Source organism: Macaca nemestrina, chromosome 17 (genome assembly GCF_043159975.1).
Source record: "Macaca nemestrina isolate mMacNem1 chromosome 17, mMacNem.hap1, whole genome shotgun sequence".
In the NCBI taxonomy this organism is placed as follows: domain Eukaryota; kingdom Metazoa; phylum Chordata; class Mammalia; order Primates; family Cercopithecidae; genus Macaca; species Macaca nemestrina.
Genome location: NC_092141.1, coordinates 87,838,181 through 87,855,751, shown reverse-complemented (window position 1 = coordinate 87,855,751; position 17,571 = coordinate 87,838,181). Strand labels below are relative to the sequence as shown.

At 53.9% G+C, this 17,571-nt stretch overlaps 2 protein-coding genes across 4 annotated transcripts in view; both read left to right on the top strand.

The window, feature by feature from the left end:
- The window catches only part of LOC105469384 (TIMP metallopeptidase inhibitor 2), a 72,952-nt gene that overhangs the window by 34,526 nt on the left and 20,855 nt on the right, over positions 1-17,571 (top strand). For all 3 annotated transcript variants that reach the window (XM_071081749.1, XM_071081750.1, XM_071081751.1), the window contains exon 2: positions 16,446-16,546. In XM_071081749.1, the coding sequence (XP_070937850.1) occupies positions 16,446-16,546 (101 nt within the window). The remainder of the gene's footprint in view (positions 1-16,445; positions 16,547-17,571) is intronic.
- Positions 1-17,571, top strand: part of LOC105469249 (CEP295 N-terminal like) — a 30,950-nt gene that overhangs the window by 11,455 nt on the left and 1,924 nt on the right. Inside the window, 1 exon segment of the mRNA XM_024788931.2 lies at positions 16,446-16,546. The gene's annotated coding sequence lies outside the window, so the exon portion shown is untranslated.

The following is a 17,571-nucleotide window of genomic DNA, read 5'->3' as shown; positions in this document are numbered from 1 at the left end:
ATACAAAAATTAGCCGAGCATGGTGGCATGTGCCTATAATCTGAGCTACTCAGGAGGCTGAGGCAGGAGAATCACTCGAACTCAGGAGGCAGAGGTTGCAGTGAGTCGAGATTGCACCACTGCACTCCAGCCTGGGTTACAGAGTGAGACTCGTCTCAAAAAAAAAAAAAAAAAAATGGCAATCTGTCATACCGACAGATTGAGATGGAGTCTCACTCTGTTGCCCAGGCTGGAGTGCTATAGTGCAGTCTCAGCTCACTACCCCTGCCTCCTGGGCTCAAGCGATTCTCCTGCCTCAGCTTCCCAAGTAGCTGGGATTACAGGTGCCTGCCACCACGCCTGGCTAGTTTTTTGTATTTTTAGTAGACACGGGGTTTCACCACGTTGGCCAGGCTGGTCTTGAACTCCTAATCTTGTGATCCGCCTGCCTCGGCCTCCCAAAGTGCTGGAATTACAGACTTGAGCCACCGTGCCCGGCCTAGTCTTGCCTTTAAAACGAAGTCCCATTTGGGAAACCACCTATATACAAGAATAGGAACCTGTGTGGGTTTCAGTGGGTGTGTCTAGCCCGTGTACTGTGGATGCATCTCCCAGAGCTGATCATGCCACTGCACTCCGGCCTGGGGGACAGTCTGTTTTCAGGGGCCACAGGCACAGATGGAGATTCCAGGTTATTTAAGCCCTTCAGATGTTTTAGCCAAATAAACACTGGCCTTTCAGGGGCACCCAAGGTCAGACGGGCACAATTTCAGGAGACAGATCACTTGGTGCTTAGCCACGGGCTGAGACATTAACAGAGACTGAACCAAAGCTAAAACCTCTTAGTCTTTCTAAGTGACAGAACCAGCATTGTTTAAATAGCACATCACGTAATACATTCTTATAACTTTAAGAGAAAAGAGAGAGAGAGGACAGAAAAGAGAAGATAGGCAACCCTCGCCCCACTGGGTGACTCCCTCTGGGACTGGCAAGGGTGTGGGCACCTGGGTGTCTGATCAGTTTCCTCCCCGCTAGCTTTGCCACCGACCTGGCATCCACCATGGCCACGGAGACCTCACACTGGGTAGCTTCTCTTCTGCCAGTTGCAGTCTTAGGGACAGGGACAGAGATCAACACACTTTTTCTGCAAGGAGCCAGAGAGGAAGTATTTTAGCCTTGGCCAGCAGTGCAGCCCCTGTGGCAATTACCCAGCTCTACTGCAGCTACTCAGAAGCAGCCACAGATGATACAGAAATGAAAGGGCGTGGCCAGGTTCCAATGAGACTCTGCAAAAATAGGTGGTGGGTGGCATCTGCTCCTTGTGCCATAGTTTGCTGATCCCTGGACTAGGATGGTTTCAGAGTCTGTCTCCCTCCCTTCCAAGAACCTCAGATACATTGACTTAGATCAACCAGTCTTCGTTTGTGACGTGTTGGTATCATTGGTCCCCGAATGGCCTTACTTATGAATATTTTGTAGATAATATAATGAAGCACTGTGAGCCCACTACCCAGACCCAAGACCCAGAATATTCACTACCTGTGCGCTACCTCCCTTTTCCCTCCCCCTGCTGCCTCCTTGGATGTATACCTGCCGATGGCTCACACCTATAATCCCAACATTTTGGGAAGCCAGCGTAGGAATTCCTTGAGCCCAGGAATTCGAGACCAGCTTGGGCAACATGGAGAGACCCTGTCCTACAAAAAGTTGAGCATGGTGACGTGTGCCTATAGTCCCAGCTACTTGTGAGGCTGAGGCAAGAGGGTCGCTCGAGCCCCAGAGGCTGAGGCTGCAGGGAGCTGTGATCACACCACTGCCAACCTGGGTGACAGAGCGAGACCCTGTCTCAGCAACACCAAGATGCTGGGCACGGTGGCTCATGCCTGTAACCCCAGCACATTGGGAGACCGAAGCTGGTGGATCGGAGTTTGAGAGTCAGGAGTTTGAACAGCCTGGCCAACATTGTGAAACCCCGTCTCTACTAAAAATACAAAAAATTAGCTGGGCGTGGTGGCAGCACCTGTAATCCCAGCTACTCAGGAGGCTGAGGCAGGAGAATTGCTTGAACCCAAGATGTGGAGGTTGCAGTGAGCCGAGATTGTGCCACTGCACTCCAGCCTGGGTGACAGAGCGAGACTCCATCTCAAAAAAGAAAAAAAAAAGAAACAAAAGGTATACCTGCTGAATGTGGGGCTTAGCCCTCCCTATCTTTATCCGTACATGTATGCTAAACATAGTGTTTAGTTTTACTTAGTTTTGAACTTTATAAAAAGGATATTATGTGGGGTCTTTTGGAAGCTAGGCTTTTTGGGCTCAGCATGGTTACTGAATTCATCCACATCACACAAACGCCTCTCTTACTCATTTTCACTGCAGCATATCCTCATCGTGTGTATGATCATAGCTTCTCCTGTTTCGTGCTTGTTTCCAAAAAGAGGACTATATCTCTGATGCATTTGAATCAAAAGGCTGGGTATCAAAAAGTGCTTTTGGCACAGCTGGGATGTAGGTGTGGGAAAGATCCCATTTATTGCTCTTTTTTTTTTTTTCCTATTTTTACCCTTTTTCCCCAGAAAAGATTGACCTGTTCTTATAAAATATTTAATTTGCAAATATGAGGCCAGGCGCGTTGGCTCATACCTGTAATCCCAGCACTTTGGAAGGCAGAGGTGGGTGGATCACTTGAGGTCAGGAGTTCAAGAGCAGCCTGGCCAACATGTGACGAAACCCCTTCTCTATTAAAAATACAAAAATTAGCCGGGCGTGGTGGTGCACGCCTGTAATCCCAGCTATTCGTGAGGCTGAGGCAGGAAAATTGCTTGAACCCAGGAGGCAGAGGTTGCAGTGAGCTGAGATTGTACCACTGCACTCCAGCCTGGGGGCAGAGGGAGGCTCCATCTCAAAATAAATAAATAAATGTACAGATATGAGTCCTAGACACTGTCTTAGTCACTAGAGATGAGCAGTGAGTCATGCACATGGAACCACAGGACTCCTGCTCTGGTGGAGGACGCAGGTGATGAGTGAGTAACAGCTGGAACTCTGGCTGTGTGGGGCGAGGTGCCCAGCGGGACCCCAAGTGCATGCCTCTGAGAAACTTGAGCCGGACTTCCCTGAAGAACATGAAGCTCGTGGAACCAACAAGCGTTACGCTCATTCGGACGGGGTGGGAGCAGCAACCCACAAGACTTTTTGTTTTTGCTTTTGGGTTTTTAAATCACGAGTAGCTTAGGTCTCTGTTGTCTGTGGCTTTCTGCTTGAGACCAAGTAGAGAAAATTTGGGGCCGGGCATGGTGGTTCACACCTGTAATCCCAGCACTTTGGGAGGTCGAGGCAGGTGGATGGCTTGAGCCCGGGAGTTTGAGACCAGCCTGGGCAACATAGTGAGATTGTGTCTCTATAAAAACAAAAAGTAGCCAGGCACACTGGCCTGCACCTATAGTTCCAGCTACTAGGGAGGCTGAGGTGGGAGGATCCCTCGAGCCTGGGAGGTCCAGGCTGCAGTGAGCTGTGATTGCGCCACTGCATTCCAGCCTGAGTGACAGAGACCCCCTATCTTAGGGGGAAAAAAAAGCAAATTTTGATCTTAGCCTGGTTTGTATCTATCCTCTGGTTCCGGAATGTCATGGGCTAGGGTTGCAAAGTCTCTCCACAATTTGCTGTAGGCTCAACATGATTAAGAAGGAAGCTGGGGGTCAGGAGGGCTGCTGTTCCTCAAAAGCCACAAGGATTTCTCAGGGCAGGGTGTCACCGTGCTCCTGCTGTTCCTGCACTTGCGTTGTGTCTGGCTATTTTTTGCATATGGAGACCTGGAGCGTAGCCGCCTGTCACTATAACATCACCTCTGTCTGAGAGGGCAGAGAGGATGTTAGGGGATGACTGAGTTAAAAGCCATGGCCACAATGGGGCCCAAACATTGAGTAGCCAAGGTCTTCATGCCTTAGCCTGGAAGCCACAGTCTGATGGGGGGACCAGCCTGCCTTTGAGTGGGTTATTCTTGTTTCTGTTTTCAAAGGTAGTATTTGTGACCCGTGTGTTCTAGGTTAGGAATCGCCCCTTCTTGGCCACACTTGAGCTAAAACTAGGTGTGGAAACAGGCAGTGAGACAGGGTGGAGGGTGACTCATCTCTGCCCGGACGGTCACACCTACACTGTCCCATGGCAGCAGGACCAGACACCCGGCCCTTTCCCACCTGTCCTGCAGAAGGCTAAGGGGACGGGCTGGTTCTTTAACTGGGGCATTGGCGTGGGCACTAAAACAGCTCTCCAGGACGCCCACACCCAAAACCGTGGCCTTCCAGTGATTCTTACGGAAATGTAATGGGTGAGTTTCCATCCCAGGGCCTGGCAGCGCCTGTGTTCCCCTCCCCTCTTGGTCAGCTTGGCACAGCTGGACTGTAGTGGAAAGGCCCGTGGGGCAGCCTCCAGCCTCCCCTGACTCACCCCGTCCCATGCCTCCACCAGGAGCCGGTGAGAGCCCTACTGCCGGGGTTGGAGCCCTGGCTCTGCCACTTGCCAACAGCTCGGTGACCTGGGCAGAGTGTTAAGGTTTCTGCACTTCCTCCAAGGCCTGCCCCTCACACCCAGGTTCCAGCATCTCTCTTCCCACCACCCCTGTTCCAGACACAGGTGCACAGGGCCCGCCCCCTGCCTTGTGAGCCTAAATCCTCCCCGAAGTGCCAGGCACCTCATAAGGCTATGCTGGCGGGCTCAGGGGTGCCCCCTGGACTCACACCCCAGCCCTTGCCCAGCCTCCATTTGACTGTAAAGTAAGGGATGGAGCCACCCGGAAGGGTGTGGGGCTCCTGAGGTTTCCAGAGAGCACTGCCATGCCAGCAGTGGTGAGGACCCCGGATGTGGTGGCCGTGTGCAGCTTCATCCTCCTAAAGCACTTTCAGGCACCCCGCACAGTTCTCCTGCTCTGAACACTTCGCACCTTCTAGAGCTCTGCTTTGGTTTGGTGCTTCTGCTCCCACCCTTGGGGCACAGCTTCTGTGTTCCCGCCTCACTCTGCTTTTGCTGGAACCTTCGTCCTCTGGGCTCTTCTTTGCTCCCTGCCTTGTGCATTCTTCTCCCGAAACCACAGGGACCCAGGAAGGCCCCCGTGGCTGAGCAGTGGTGCGTGGGTTGCCCTGTTTGTCCGCGAGGCTTGGAGGGGGAGCAGTGGCGTTGCTTGTGCTTGCTGCTGAGGTCAGCTGTCCATGGGCTGGGGGAGGCTGGTGGGGTCTGGCAGGTGCCCCTTGTTCACCTCCTGACCTGCTCTCCCCCAACCTGCTGGCCAATTGGGTTTTGGATGTGACCCCACACTGGGAACTGCCCTGGGGGATCCATCTTTTCTCCTCACAAATCTCCCTTCCACCCCAAGCCCTGTGTGACCAGGATCTCAGACACATAAGACAAAGGGATATAGGGTTTTTAGAGTGGAGGGGTGGGCAGAGCACCCTCCCTGACCTGCGGTCGTTCTTCCAATGAGTACAAATGGCAAGGAGCTTATATTGAGACCTCCAAGATGACACGGGGCAGAGGGCTGGGGTGCAGCCTGCACTTGCAACTGCCGTGACAGCCCAGTCCGAATCCTACAGCTGGAGACGGGGCTACACAGTCGCACACCCCCCAGGACAAGCTCAGGGAGGCTGGGGGCTGCTCAGCATGGGGCTCGATTGCCAGGCTGTGCTGAGGAGGAAGGGAAAGAGGAGTGGGGACACCGGCCCCCCGCTTTCATTCTCTCCTGGGTGTGTGGCCCCCGGGATTCCAGCCTTCACGTCCCTGTTTCTGTCTCCTGAGAAATGCAGCAAGTTGCAGCCCCCCAGCAACAGCACGAGGAGAGAATCTGCTGCTGCCCCTGGCTACGGAGCTGTCACCGTGGCCCCCTGCTCAGCCGTTGTTGGGGGGCGGGTTGCAGGGACGGGTGGGGGTTCCCTCGGTGCCTCTCCAAGCTCCCTCTGCTTCCTGCCCTGCACGGTCCTGCTCCTGTCCCTGTCCGGCTCTGGCTGGGGGTGTGCAGGGCTGAGCTTGGCTCTTCCGTGGGTCTTGGCGGAGAAAATGCAGAGCTGCACTTCCCTCCACAAAGCCGCCCTGTTCTCAGCAAATCCTCCCAGGGTCGGTGCATTTTTTTCGAGTGATTCAGCAGCACGTGAATGGGAAGGGCTGAGCCCAGCCGGAGGCTCTGGCATGAGACCTGCTGGCCCACGAGGGAAAGGGAGGGCAGCAGGACGTGGGCCAGAGGTCCTCCCAGGGCCGCAGAGGGAGGGAGCAGGGCCCTGGGGTGGGGAGGGCAGCAGGAAGGCTGGGCAGAGAGTGCGGCTTAGCTCTGCGTGGCTGAGGTGCTCTGATAGATGCTGTTTCACTCGAGTTCCCCAAGGGGAGCCAAAACGAATGGGCAGGAAGTGAGATGGGAGAGCTGGTCTCCATGGAGACGGGCACTCAGTGGCCAGCAGCTCACGTGCGCTAAAACCTTGGGCAGCTGAGGAGGGAGCGTTCCCTGGCGGGGCGAGGCCTGGAACACCCAGGTGCCCGCTGGCAGGTGGTGTGGCCCAGGGCTGAGGCTGTGCTTCTGTCCCCTGATCTCTGTTGTGTGCCCTGTTATCTTCTCTGCCCAACCCTCCCTCCCACCCCCGCCCCCCGACAACAAAACATCTTTTCTGAGTAGTTGTCATTCCAGGCATTTCTCACCCTGGCCTGAGTCATGCTGGCCAAGTCCTCTGTCCTCACCCTGGATGTCACGGTCCTGCCCTGCTCCAGAGCTGCAAGTCACCACTGAGGGTGGACCTGGGGCTCCTCTGTCCCAGCCACCCACAAACTCTCAAGATCAGAGTCTGGAAAGGGAGGTGGTGCCCCACGTCTTCACTTCTGGTGTCTATACCCTCAACTGGGGACAGATGCCCAGTGTGCTCCTATGCCGCCCCCTCTGCTGAGGTCTTTCCTGCTCCCCAGAAGGCCCCATTGCTGGCTTCTGGGGACCGAGGAGGTTGGAGGACCTGAGGGTGGGTCTGGCCTCCGCAGCAGCTGCAGGGCGGGAAGAGCCTGGGTCCCGCCCAGCACCACAGGGCTGTTTTTAATTACCAAGTCACAGCCCCCTTTTCTGCTCATTTCCCTAAAAGGAGTGAGCTGGGAGGAGGTCTGACACACTGCTGGCCAGAAGGGGCCGGCATGAAGGGGCCGAGGAAGGGCAGAGCCCAGTGCTCGGGGGAGACCCTCGGACTGTCCACCGAGGGCACCCGGCTGTGTCACTTGAGGCCAGAGGCCGAAGGTGAGCTGGACCAGCTAACCCTCGCTGTCACCTCACAACCCTTGTGACACTTCCTGGCTACTCAGCCTTGCCCTGTGCGCCTGCGCCCCATGCATTTCCGTAGGGAGAGGCGTAGCCTCCAAACCTAGAGGACTAGAGCAAGTGTGGGGTCCTTGTAAGCACAGCCCCTTCCTGGATCACCGTCTGCCATCCCTGGCAGCGTCTGTGGCCACTTCTGCTGCTCCAGCTGGCGAGGTCAGCCCCATCCTGCTGAAAGAAGGAGGTGCTGCCTGAATGGAGAACTTCCATGTTTCTAAGTGGTCTTTACTATGATCCCAGATTAGTTACACCCAAACATTTAGGGATCCCACAGTGATCTGAGAGCAGGACTATGAGAAATACAGTCATTTATTACAGTAGTCGCAGGGCAGGGCCACAGCTGTGTTACTGGACATCTGTCCCGAGCTGAGGGTGTAGACACCAGAAGTGGGGAAAAGAGGCTTCACCTCCCTTTTCAGACTCTGATCTTGGGGGTGGCTGGGGCAGAGGGGCCACCCTCTTTAGACATATTAATCAAAATGGTCAGGCCAGGCCAGATGGCTCACGCCTGTAATCCTAGCACTCTGGAAGGCCAAGGTGGGTGGATCATGTGAGGTCAGGAGTTCGAGACCAGCCTGGCCAACATGGTGAAACCCCGTCTCTACTAAAAATACAAAAAAAAAAAAAATTAGCTGGTCATTGTGGTGGGCACCTGTAATCCCAGCTACTCCAGAGGCTGAGGCAGGAGAATCGCTTGAACCCGGGAGGCGGAGGTTGCAGTGAGCCGAGGTCATGCCATTGCACTCCAGCCTGGGCAACAAGAGCGAAACTCTTATCTCAAAAAAAAAAAAAAAATGTCAATGGTCAAGCAGCCCCAGCCGGATTGACCAGCCATATGGTGTCGTCACATCCACCCAAAAGGGACAAGAGACTCTCACCCTGAATGGCAACGCAAGTTATAGTTACAAACATTAGCAAGGGCTTTACTAACTGTGTGATTTGAGGGTGCAGATGTTGGCGCTCATGGTACCCCGCTTTTCTGGAGAGTTTAGACAGGAGGCATGGAACGTCGCAGTCCTTCCCCAGTAAATGAACAGGGCTGAGTCCACCTGCAACTGCCATTGGATCCTGCCCAGGAGTAAGTGGAGGTTGGGTTTCATCTGGGAGAGAGAATAATTCCTCTGAAATGATTGGCATGCAATTCCACCCAGAGGCAAATGAACCAAATGACGCTGGAAGACATTGGCAGCTCCGGCCTGCAGACTGTATTTGCATCTACACAGTGCGGAGTCCTCCAGGGCTGGCCCCTGGGATGCAGTGGCCACTGGTCTTCATTGCCACTGTGGGTGCTCCGGGCTGACTCTGACCCAGCTGCAGCATCAGAATGCCCCCTACCCACTAGTGATTGGACCAGTAGGGTCTTTGGCACGTGTTTGAAGCCCCCACCTGACTCCCAGGAATGACCGATGTTCAGAGCATGGGGACTCCTTGGCATTCTCCACTGGGCCATGAGCAGAATAGGACAGAGGGGAGGGAGGTGCTTTCCCTGGCAGTGAGGGTCCTGTGGGCGCCCCTCCCCAGGTGGAAGCTGGAGCCTGCAGAAGAGGGTGGACGGCTGGGAGGGCCAGTGCCCTCTGGTGATACGGAGCAAACCCTCCTAGTCCGAGTCAGCGCGCACGCAAGGCGCAGATGATCGGGCCGGGTTTTCACTGTGTGTTTAGCAGCCGAATGTGTTTCTGAGTCCCAGGGATCCCTGCACCTCGTCTGGGCAGACAGGTGACTTTGAGGGACAGTGGGCCACCTTCTCCTGCTGCCTGAGCGCGTCCCTCAGCCAAGATAGGCGCTGTGCTGTTACAGGGTGTGGAGCGCCCTGGGAAGAGGCTGTGAGCGGTCTAAAGGCTGGGTGTTGATGTCCACTGGTTTGCCTGTCCCAAACCGGGGCCTGGGGGCCCGGCAGAGTGGCTCAAGTGGAAATGTTCTGTATGGTATATTTATACATATGGCACGTGGGATCCCTCCAGCAAGCAGTTGGGCCCTGGCAAGATAATAAAGAGAATTCAATGAGTGTGGAATAAATGCATTTCTTAGAGGCAATTTTCTTTTTCTTTCAAAGGCAGGGTCTCCTTCTGTCACCCAGGACCAAGGCGCAGTGGTGCGTTCATAGCTCACTGCAGCCTTGAACGTCTAGGTTCATGCAATTCTCCTGAGTAGCTGGGACTATAGGCATATGCCGCCACGCCCAGCTAATTTTTGTGGGTTTTTTGTTTGTTTGTTTTGTTTTGGTTTTTTTGTTTGTTTTTTAACAGATGAGGTATTGCTATGTTACTCAGGCTGGTCTTGAACTCCTAGCTTTAAGCAACCCACCCGCCTTGGCCTCCCAAGTGCTGGGATTACAAGTGTGAGCCACTGCACCCGGCCTTTTGAGGCAATTTCCTTTTGGGGTCTGGCTCCCTCCCCCAGTTGTGGGCATAGCTTGTTCTTATTTTCCGCAGGAACTTCCGTAGTGCTTCTGTGGACACAGTAGGATTGGAAAGGTGTTGGTGGGTGTGTGAAGGGGACATGAGGATGCAGGACCCACATGTTGATGGCAGCAGAGGGGACACCGAGGAGAGAGAACAAGAGAGGACCGTGCCACAGAAGCCCTGGCGTCTCTGCCTGGGGCTGGCGTGGCTGGAGTCTGGAGGGTGCCGCCCCTCAGGCCAGCCTTTGGCCCTGGCACATGCTGGTGACACCAGGTTCTCCAGTAAGCCGCCTTCACTGTCTGCGGCCGTCCGAGAGTAGCAGCCAGTGTGGCCTCCTGGTTTTCCAGGGGCTGTTGTGATTCTCGAAGTCTGACCGTAGCCCGTCCTCTTTGGATCGTCCGCCGCGACCTCGGTTTTCCGCCCACCCAGTTCTTTTCCGTCCCCACTCTGGCGGGTGCGTGAGGGGTTGTTTTTGCAGGGGGGGAGGTGACATCATGTGGTGTCCTGGGCCGGAGGGGGGGGGTGGGGACCCCGCGGTTGTGTGTGCTTTGAATTCAGCCGACGGTTGTACATTCCAGTAGCCGGCATCTGGCAGTGAATTCATCAGCCAGTGTATCACCCTTGATCTCAAACCCAGATGTTGTGTTCACAGCAGAAGGGAAGGAAGGAAAAACGAAATCCGAGACGCTCAGGGAGAGGCCGTAGGTTTTGGGCTCAGGGCAGTTAGAACGAGAATCTTTATAAAGACTCCCCCCTCTCGCAGCTTGCCTCTGGCTCCTTGGGGAAGGGGCAGAGGAGCAGAGCAGTCCCCTCTTCGGGGCATGGACAGGAGATGGGCTGACGCCAACCCCCCCGCCCCAGTGCCTAACACCAGGCCCAGCACCCAGTAGGTGTTCAATAAACGTGTCTGTGCCCCGATTTTCATTTCTTCCCAGATTCCTTATATCTCTTCGATTTCCCCAGCCCTGTTCTTCACATGGTCTGGACTCAGAGAGGCCCTCCCTTTGGAGTGGCCTTCTTTCCCCTACAGTCCTGGTGGTCCATCCCGGAGCCCAGAGTGCGGACCATTGCTATTGGCATGGAAATGTGTTCTGGAGAGCTCTCCCTCCCTCCTCCTCTGTCCACCACTGGCTGTTGGAAACTCTCCTTCTCTGCGTACCTGTCCGTCGTCTGTCACCTTGCCTGGATTGGATGCTCCTCCCAGGCAAGGCTTTCTGCATGCAGGATCCACCCTGTACCCTCTCTTCACCTGCTGTTGCCTCTGGGCAACAACCGCCAACAGGTACCCACCGCTCTGAGCAGGTCAGCGGTGCAGATCCCGCTATGCCGACCGGTGTGCACTGATCAAAGCTGTCAACCAGCCCCTCTCCGTCATATCTGCGGCACGCTGGTGCTTTGGGGAAGGTTGCCGTGGAACTGGTCCTTCTTTGCCTCTCTTGATTCCCATTTTCCTTCTTTCATGTAATTTCTCATTTTGCAAAGTGGGGGAGGAGGTGCCCACCCCCAATTTAAAGAGACCCTGAAGAATCGGAATTCTGTTCCCCAGGAGCAGACTAAAGCAGCCCAGTGGAGATGGGGATACCCTCAGGCTCTGCTCCTCCAGGCCCCTCACCCCCACTTCCCTGCAGGCATCTGGCGGCCTCCTTGCCAGTTCTCTTTCTAGTCCTAACCCTGCGTGGCTACCGGGGACCCTTGGTTCAACCAGCCTCCTCTTTTCGGACACTTTAAAGGAGGGAAGTGTATCATCTGCAGCCCCCAGGCAAAGCTAGCACGTTGGGAGGTTGCATCAAATCGAGACTCTGTGACCTGCTGACCAGGACGAGGTCTCCGTACCTGAGTGGCGTGATGCCACCGTCCCAATGTCTCACCCACGGGAGTGGGAGAATTCGCCTTGCTCATCTCTGTGATGCTCATGGTCCTGAACCATACGTACATGAGTTCCCGGGCACCGCAGGCTCCACACCAGCCCCTGTAGCCATCACCATGAACTCTCAAGTGTCAGGACTGTTGTCATCGTCTCCGTCTTAGGTGTGAACAACTGTGGCTCAATGAAGTCAAGGAACTTCTCAAAGATCACCCAGCCATCCAGGGGCGAATGCAAGATCTCTGTCTCTTGCTGCCTCCTTCAAACAAGTGCCCAGCTGCCACCTGGGAGCCTTAGGCATTTTTGTAAGAGAACAACATGTGAACCTCAATGCCCAGGGTAGGATGCAACATTTTGGCCGTTTTTAAGTAATCTTTGCTTATTTTCTAAACTCCAGTGACATGCTTATTGAGTGCCTATTGTACGTTAAGCGTTGTGCAGCATAGTGGATCATTGAAAGGCAGCTCCAAGGCCGGGCACTGTGGCTCACGCCTGTAATCCCAGCACATTGGGAGGTGGGCAGATCACGAGGCCAGGAGTTCAAGACCAGCCTGGCCATCATGGTGAAACCCTGTCTCTACTAAAAAAAATGCAAAAACTTAGCCGGGCATGGTGGTGCGTGCCTGTAATCCCAGCTACTTGGGAGGCTGAGGCAGGAGAATTGCTTGAACCCAGGAGGCAGAGGTTGCAGTGGGCCAAGATTGCACCACTGCACTCCAGCCTGATGACAGAGCAAGACTCCATCTCAAAAAAAAAAAAAAAAAGAAAAAAGAAAAGAAAAACAGCTCCAGAAATTTCCAAAATAACATACAGAATTCAGTAGACTGTAGTAAAGGCTGGCTTGCTACTCCTTCTGGAACTGTTGATTCCTTTGGATTCTGCTGGTTTGCTTTTTTTTTTTTTGAGACGGAGTCTCGCTGTGTCACCCAGGCTGGAGTGCAGTGGCGCTATCTCGGCTCACTGCAAGCTCTGCCTCCCGGGTTCACACCATTCTGCTTCAGCCTCCTGAGTGGCTGGGACTACAGGCCCCCGCCACCACACCCGGCTAATTTTTTTGTGTTTTTAGTAGAGACGGGGTTTCACCGTGTTTGCCAGGATGGTCTCGATCTCCTGACCTCGTGATCTGCCCGCCTTGGCCTCCCAAAGTGCTGGGATTACAGGCGTGAGCCACTGCGCCCGGCCTTCTTCTTTTTTTTTTTTTTTTTTTTTTTTAAAGACAGCGTCTCACTCTGTTGCTCAGGCTGGAGTGCGGTGGCATGATCTCAGCTCACTGCAGCTTTCACCTCCTGGGTTCAAGCAATTCTCCTGCTTCAGCCTCCCAAGTGGCTGGGATTACAGGCACCTGCCACCACACCTGGCTGATTTTTGTATTTTTAGTAGAGATGGGGTTTCACCATGTTGGCTAGGCTGGTCTCCAACTCCTGACCTCAAGTGATCTGCCCGCCGTGGCCTCCCGAAGTGCTGGGATTATAGGAGTGAGCTGCCATGCCCAGCCCTGGTTTGCTTTTGTACTGGTGACTCTGCTACATGAAAAGCAAACTTTGACTAAGTTAATCTGGCACACTGACCGAGTTGCATAAACATTTTTTGGTGCAGCATTGTCATAAGGTATATAGATTAGGCAGGGAGCAAGACAGCCAAGGACAAACCGCACCTGGGCCGCCAGCCCAAAGTTGTCGGCAGCATCTCAGCTCCATCTGGCAAACAGTGAGCACCACCTGTTCTGCAGTCAGAATCTAGCCTCAACCTGTTAGGACCTCCCAGGGCCCTGAGCAGACAGGTGTGCAGGAATTGACAGCAGGATGGAAAAGAGATGGTGAATATACCAAGTGCTGCAGAAGGACAGGATTTCCCAGAGGAAGACAGAAAAGGGCTATTTTAGCTGGGTCTTGAAGGATGAAGAGAAGTTCTCCAGGCAGAGAGAGGGAGATGGCATTTGGGGCAGAAGAAACTTGCCTGTTCAGGCTGGGCACGGTGGCTCACACCTATAATCCCAGCACTTTGGGAGGCCAAGGTGGGTGGATCACTTGAGGTCAGGAGTTCGAGACCAGCCTGGCTAACATGCCAAACCCTGTCTCTACTAAAAAAAAAAAAAAAAAAAAAAAAAAATAGCCTGGCAAGGTGGCAGGTGCCTGTAATCCCAGCTACTCAGGAGGCTGAGGCAGGAGAATTGCTTGAACCTGGGAGGCAGAGGTTGCAGTGAGCCGAGATCGAGCCATTGCACTCCAGCCTGGGCGACAAGAATGAAACTCCATCTCAAAAAAATATATATGATAATTAGCCAGGCTTGGTGGTGCATGCCTGTAATCCTAGCTACTTGGGAGGCTAAGGCAGGAGAGTCACTTGAACCCGGGAGACGGAGGTTGCAGTGAGCTGAGATCATACCACTGCACTCCAGCCTTGGAGGGTGACAGAGTAAGACTCTGTCTCAAAAAAAAAAAAAAGAAAAGAAACTTGCCTGTTCAGAGGTATGGATGCACCTGGGCGTGTTCAGGGCAGGGGAGTATTATGAACTGGTAGAATAGCAGGAGCACGGGTAGGGAGTGTTGGGCACAGCAGCCGAGTCGCCTGACTGACTTCAGGTTGCAAAGGCTCTCATATTTTAGGGGGAGTGGCAGGGAGCAGCCAAGGATGATGTTTGAGCAGAAAGGAACGTGAATACAAAACGACAGCTGGTGTCAGTGGATGAGAGGATGGTTGGGAGGGCACTGGAAATAGGGGGCAGTCAGGGCAAAGCCCTCTGTTCTGGTGTGGCCTGCCGGGAGACATTTCCTAGATGTGACTTTTCAGGATGAGGCCTGGCTTAGCCTGGGAAACAGGAACCTGTGGCCTTGGCCAGTCATGACTCAGCTCCAACAGAAGACGAAAGAAGAATGGGGTTTGTGCCCAGGCGGGGCAGTGGGGCAATGGCGTGGGACTCTGGTGCGGGACTCTGGTGCGAGCCTGGGATCCAGAGAGCATTGCTGGGGCCCGGGGGCATGGACACAGATGGAGTCTGTGGGCCTCCATGCCCCTGTGGGGAGAGACAGCCCTGCCTAAGGGGTTCCAAGAGATTTGAGCTGACCACGTGGGCCGGGGCTGGGGCTGGGGCTGGGAGGCTGCCTGGAGCCTGGCGTGGTCTGCTCCTTTCCTCTCTGTTTTGCTCATATCCACCCTAACATAGCACTTACCCAGAGTGACCCTGAATAGCTGAGTTTGGGAGGGCAAAGCTTTTAAAGCCATTAAAACAGACCATGTCACCAACTAATGGCCTTGAAATTAAAAAAGGGAGGGTTCTACCCAACCCTGCCCGAGTGACTGCATGAATTACCCATCTGCTTGTCCTCAGGTTACCAGGAGCAGAACAGAGTCCTGGCTTAATTGCTAGGAGAAAGCTGTGTGTTGCATGGCCTGTCAGCAACCTCAGGCTCCAGAATATTCTGGAATTGCCCCAGCCCTGCCTCTTCTCCATCTCCCTCCTCTTTGGTTGTGGCTTAGCTGGGCTCCTCTTTTCTTCTGTTTGTCCTTCCTCAGCATCTGTCCCTTGGGTCTGCCAGTGTGCCTGCTGATGTCTCCTTTTGGCGAAACTTTCTGAGCCTGCCCCTGTTGTGCCCTTGATAGAATCTGTGTTACTGCAAAGAATCACCCAGGCCTGGCACAGTGGCTCACGCCTGTAATCCCAGCACTTTGGGAGGCCGAGGCAGGTGGATCATTTGAAGTCAAGAGTTTGAGAACAGCCTGGCCAATGTGATGAAACCCTGTCTCTACTAAAAATACAAAACTTAAGGTTGGGCACTGTGGCTCACACCTATAATCCCAGCACTTTGGGAGGCCGAGGCAGGTGGATCACCTGAGGTCAGGAGCTCAAGACCAGCCTGGTCAACATGGTGAAACCCTGTCTCTACTAAAAATACAAAAATTAGCTGGGTGTGGTGGCAGCTGCCTGTAATCCGAGCGACTTGGGAAGCTGAGGCAGAAGAATCTCTTGAACCCAGGAGGCAGAGGTTGCTGTGAGTTGAGATCATGCCACTGCACTCTAGCCTGGGCGACAGAGTGAGACTCCATCTGAAAAAAAAAAAAAATTAACCAGGTGTGATGACAAGGTAATCCCAGCTACTGGAGAGGCTGAGGCAGGAGAATCACTTGAACCTGGGAGGCAAAGATTGCAGTGAGCCAAAATTGTGCCACTGCACTCCAGCCTGGGCAACAGAGCGAGATTCCATCTAAAAAAGAAAAAAAAAAGAAAAAAAGAATTACTCATAGAACATTTTCCAGGTCAGAACAGCTGGACAGACCTTTCCAGATGTAAGACCCCCAAACCTAAATATGCCAGGTACTTTTAAGGCCCCTTTAAGGTGGGTAACTCTCACTTTGCCCTCGGCCCAGAAAAGCTTGTTTCCAATAGGCGGTGGCTAGAGGGTGGGGAAATGTCCCATCCTTCATGGAATGTGTGGGATTGCGGGTCAGTTCAGTGGTGTACCTGCTTGCCCCAGCCACCAGTGAGTACCCACTGGAGAGAAGGAAAAAAAAGCCAAAAGCACTCAAGCATGATATCAACAGATGAGCTTCAGTCAAATCAATGACTGCCTCCCACTGTTACAGAAACCGCCCTGGTCACAAGGGACTCTGGGCTTCTGGCTTGAGCCCTGTCAACAAAGAAGGGATTCTTGTTGAAGAATCGTGGAAGGAGGAGGAGGCTGGGCATCATCTCTCAGCTTGGAGGAGGGGACACCGTGCTGGGGGCTGGGATCACCATGCCCCTTGCCCGCCTCGCACCTTGCTGCTGTCCGTAACCCCCCAGCGCCTCCTACAGGCCTGGACACCTTATCCCTCTCCTTAGCCCCAGGAGCATGTTTCGGGAACTCTCCTCACCTCTGTGTCTTGTGTTTTGCAGTGATCAGGGCCAAAGCAGTCAGCGAGAAGGAGGTGGACTCTGGAAACGACATTTACGGCAACCCCATCAAGAGGATCCAGTATGAGATCAAGCAGATAAAGGTATTAGTGGCTGCTGGCGTCCTGGGCTGCACTGTGGGCACAGCTGTGGGGTGTTGGGGTGGGCAGAGATCCTGGGTCCCTGGAACACGATCTGGCCACCTGTGGAGCAGAGCAGAGGATGAGGTCCTCAAGCTGCAAATAGATCCGATTTCCCTTCATCCTCGAATGCCTGAAAAGTTGTGTGGAGATGACATGTTCCCCACAAGTTCAATTCCTTCAGAAACCTGTCTGGGCATCGTGGCTCACGCCTGTAATCCCAGCTCTTCAGGAGGCCAAGGTGGGCGGATCACTTGAGCTCAGGAGTTCAAGACCAGCCTGGGCAACGTGGTGAAAATCCATCTCTACAAAAAAACTAGCCAGGCACGGTAGCGCTCGCGTGTGGTTCCAGCTATTCAGGAAGCTGAGGTGGGAGAATCGCTTGAGCCCAGGAGGCGGAGGCTGCAGTGAGACGACATCTCACCACTGTATTCCAGCCTGGGTGACAGAGTGAGACCCTGTATTTAAAAAAAAAAAAAATGTGGCAGGGAGGGCAGGGCCTGACCTGGGGCAGGAGAGGTGATGCTGTTGTCATTGATAGTAACTAACATGGTCTGTAAGAGAGAAGAAAATTCATGTCGCAGGGGGAGGGACAGCCATGTGATATGGTAGTAGTTGTAGTCATCCATATTTAATTTTGTTATTAAAAATAAAAAGTAGGCCGGGCACAGTGTCTCACGCCTGTACTTCCAGCATGTTGGGAGGCCGAGGCGGGTGGGTCACCTGAAGTCAGGAGTTCAAGACCAGCCTGACCAACATGGAGAAACCCCATCTCTACTAAAAATGCAAAAATTAGCTGGGCATGGCTGGGCACGGTGGCTCACACCTGTAATCCGGGCACTTTGGGAGTCCGAGACGGGGCGGATCACCAGGTCAGGAGATCGAGACCATCCTGGTTAACACGGTGAAACCCCATCTCTACTAAAAATACAAAAAAATTAGCCGGGCATGGTGGCGGGCACCTGTAGTCCCAGCTACTCAGGAGGCTG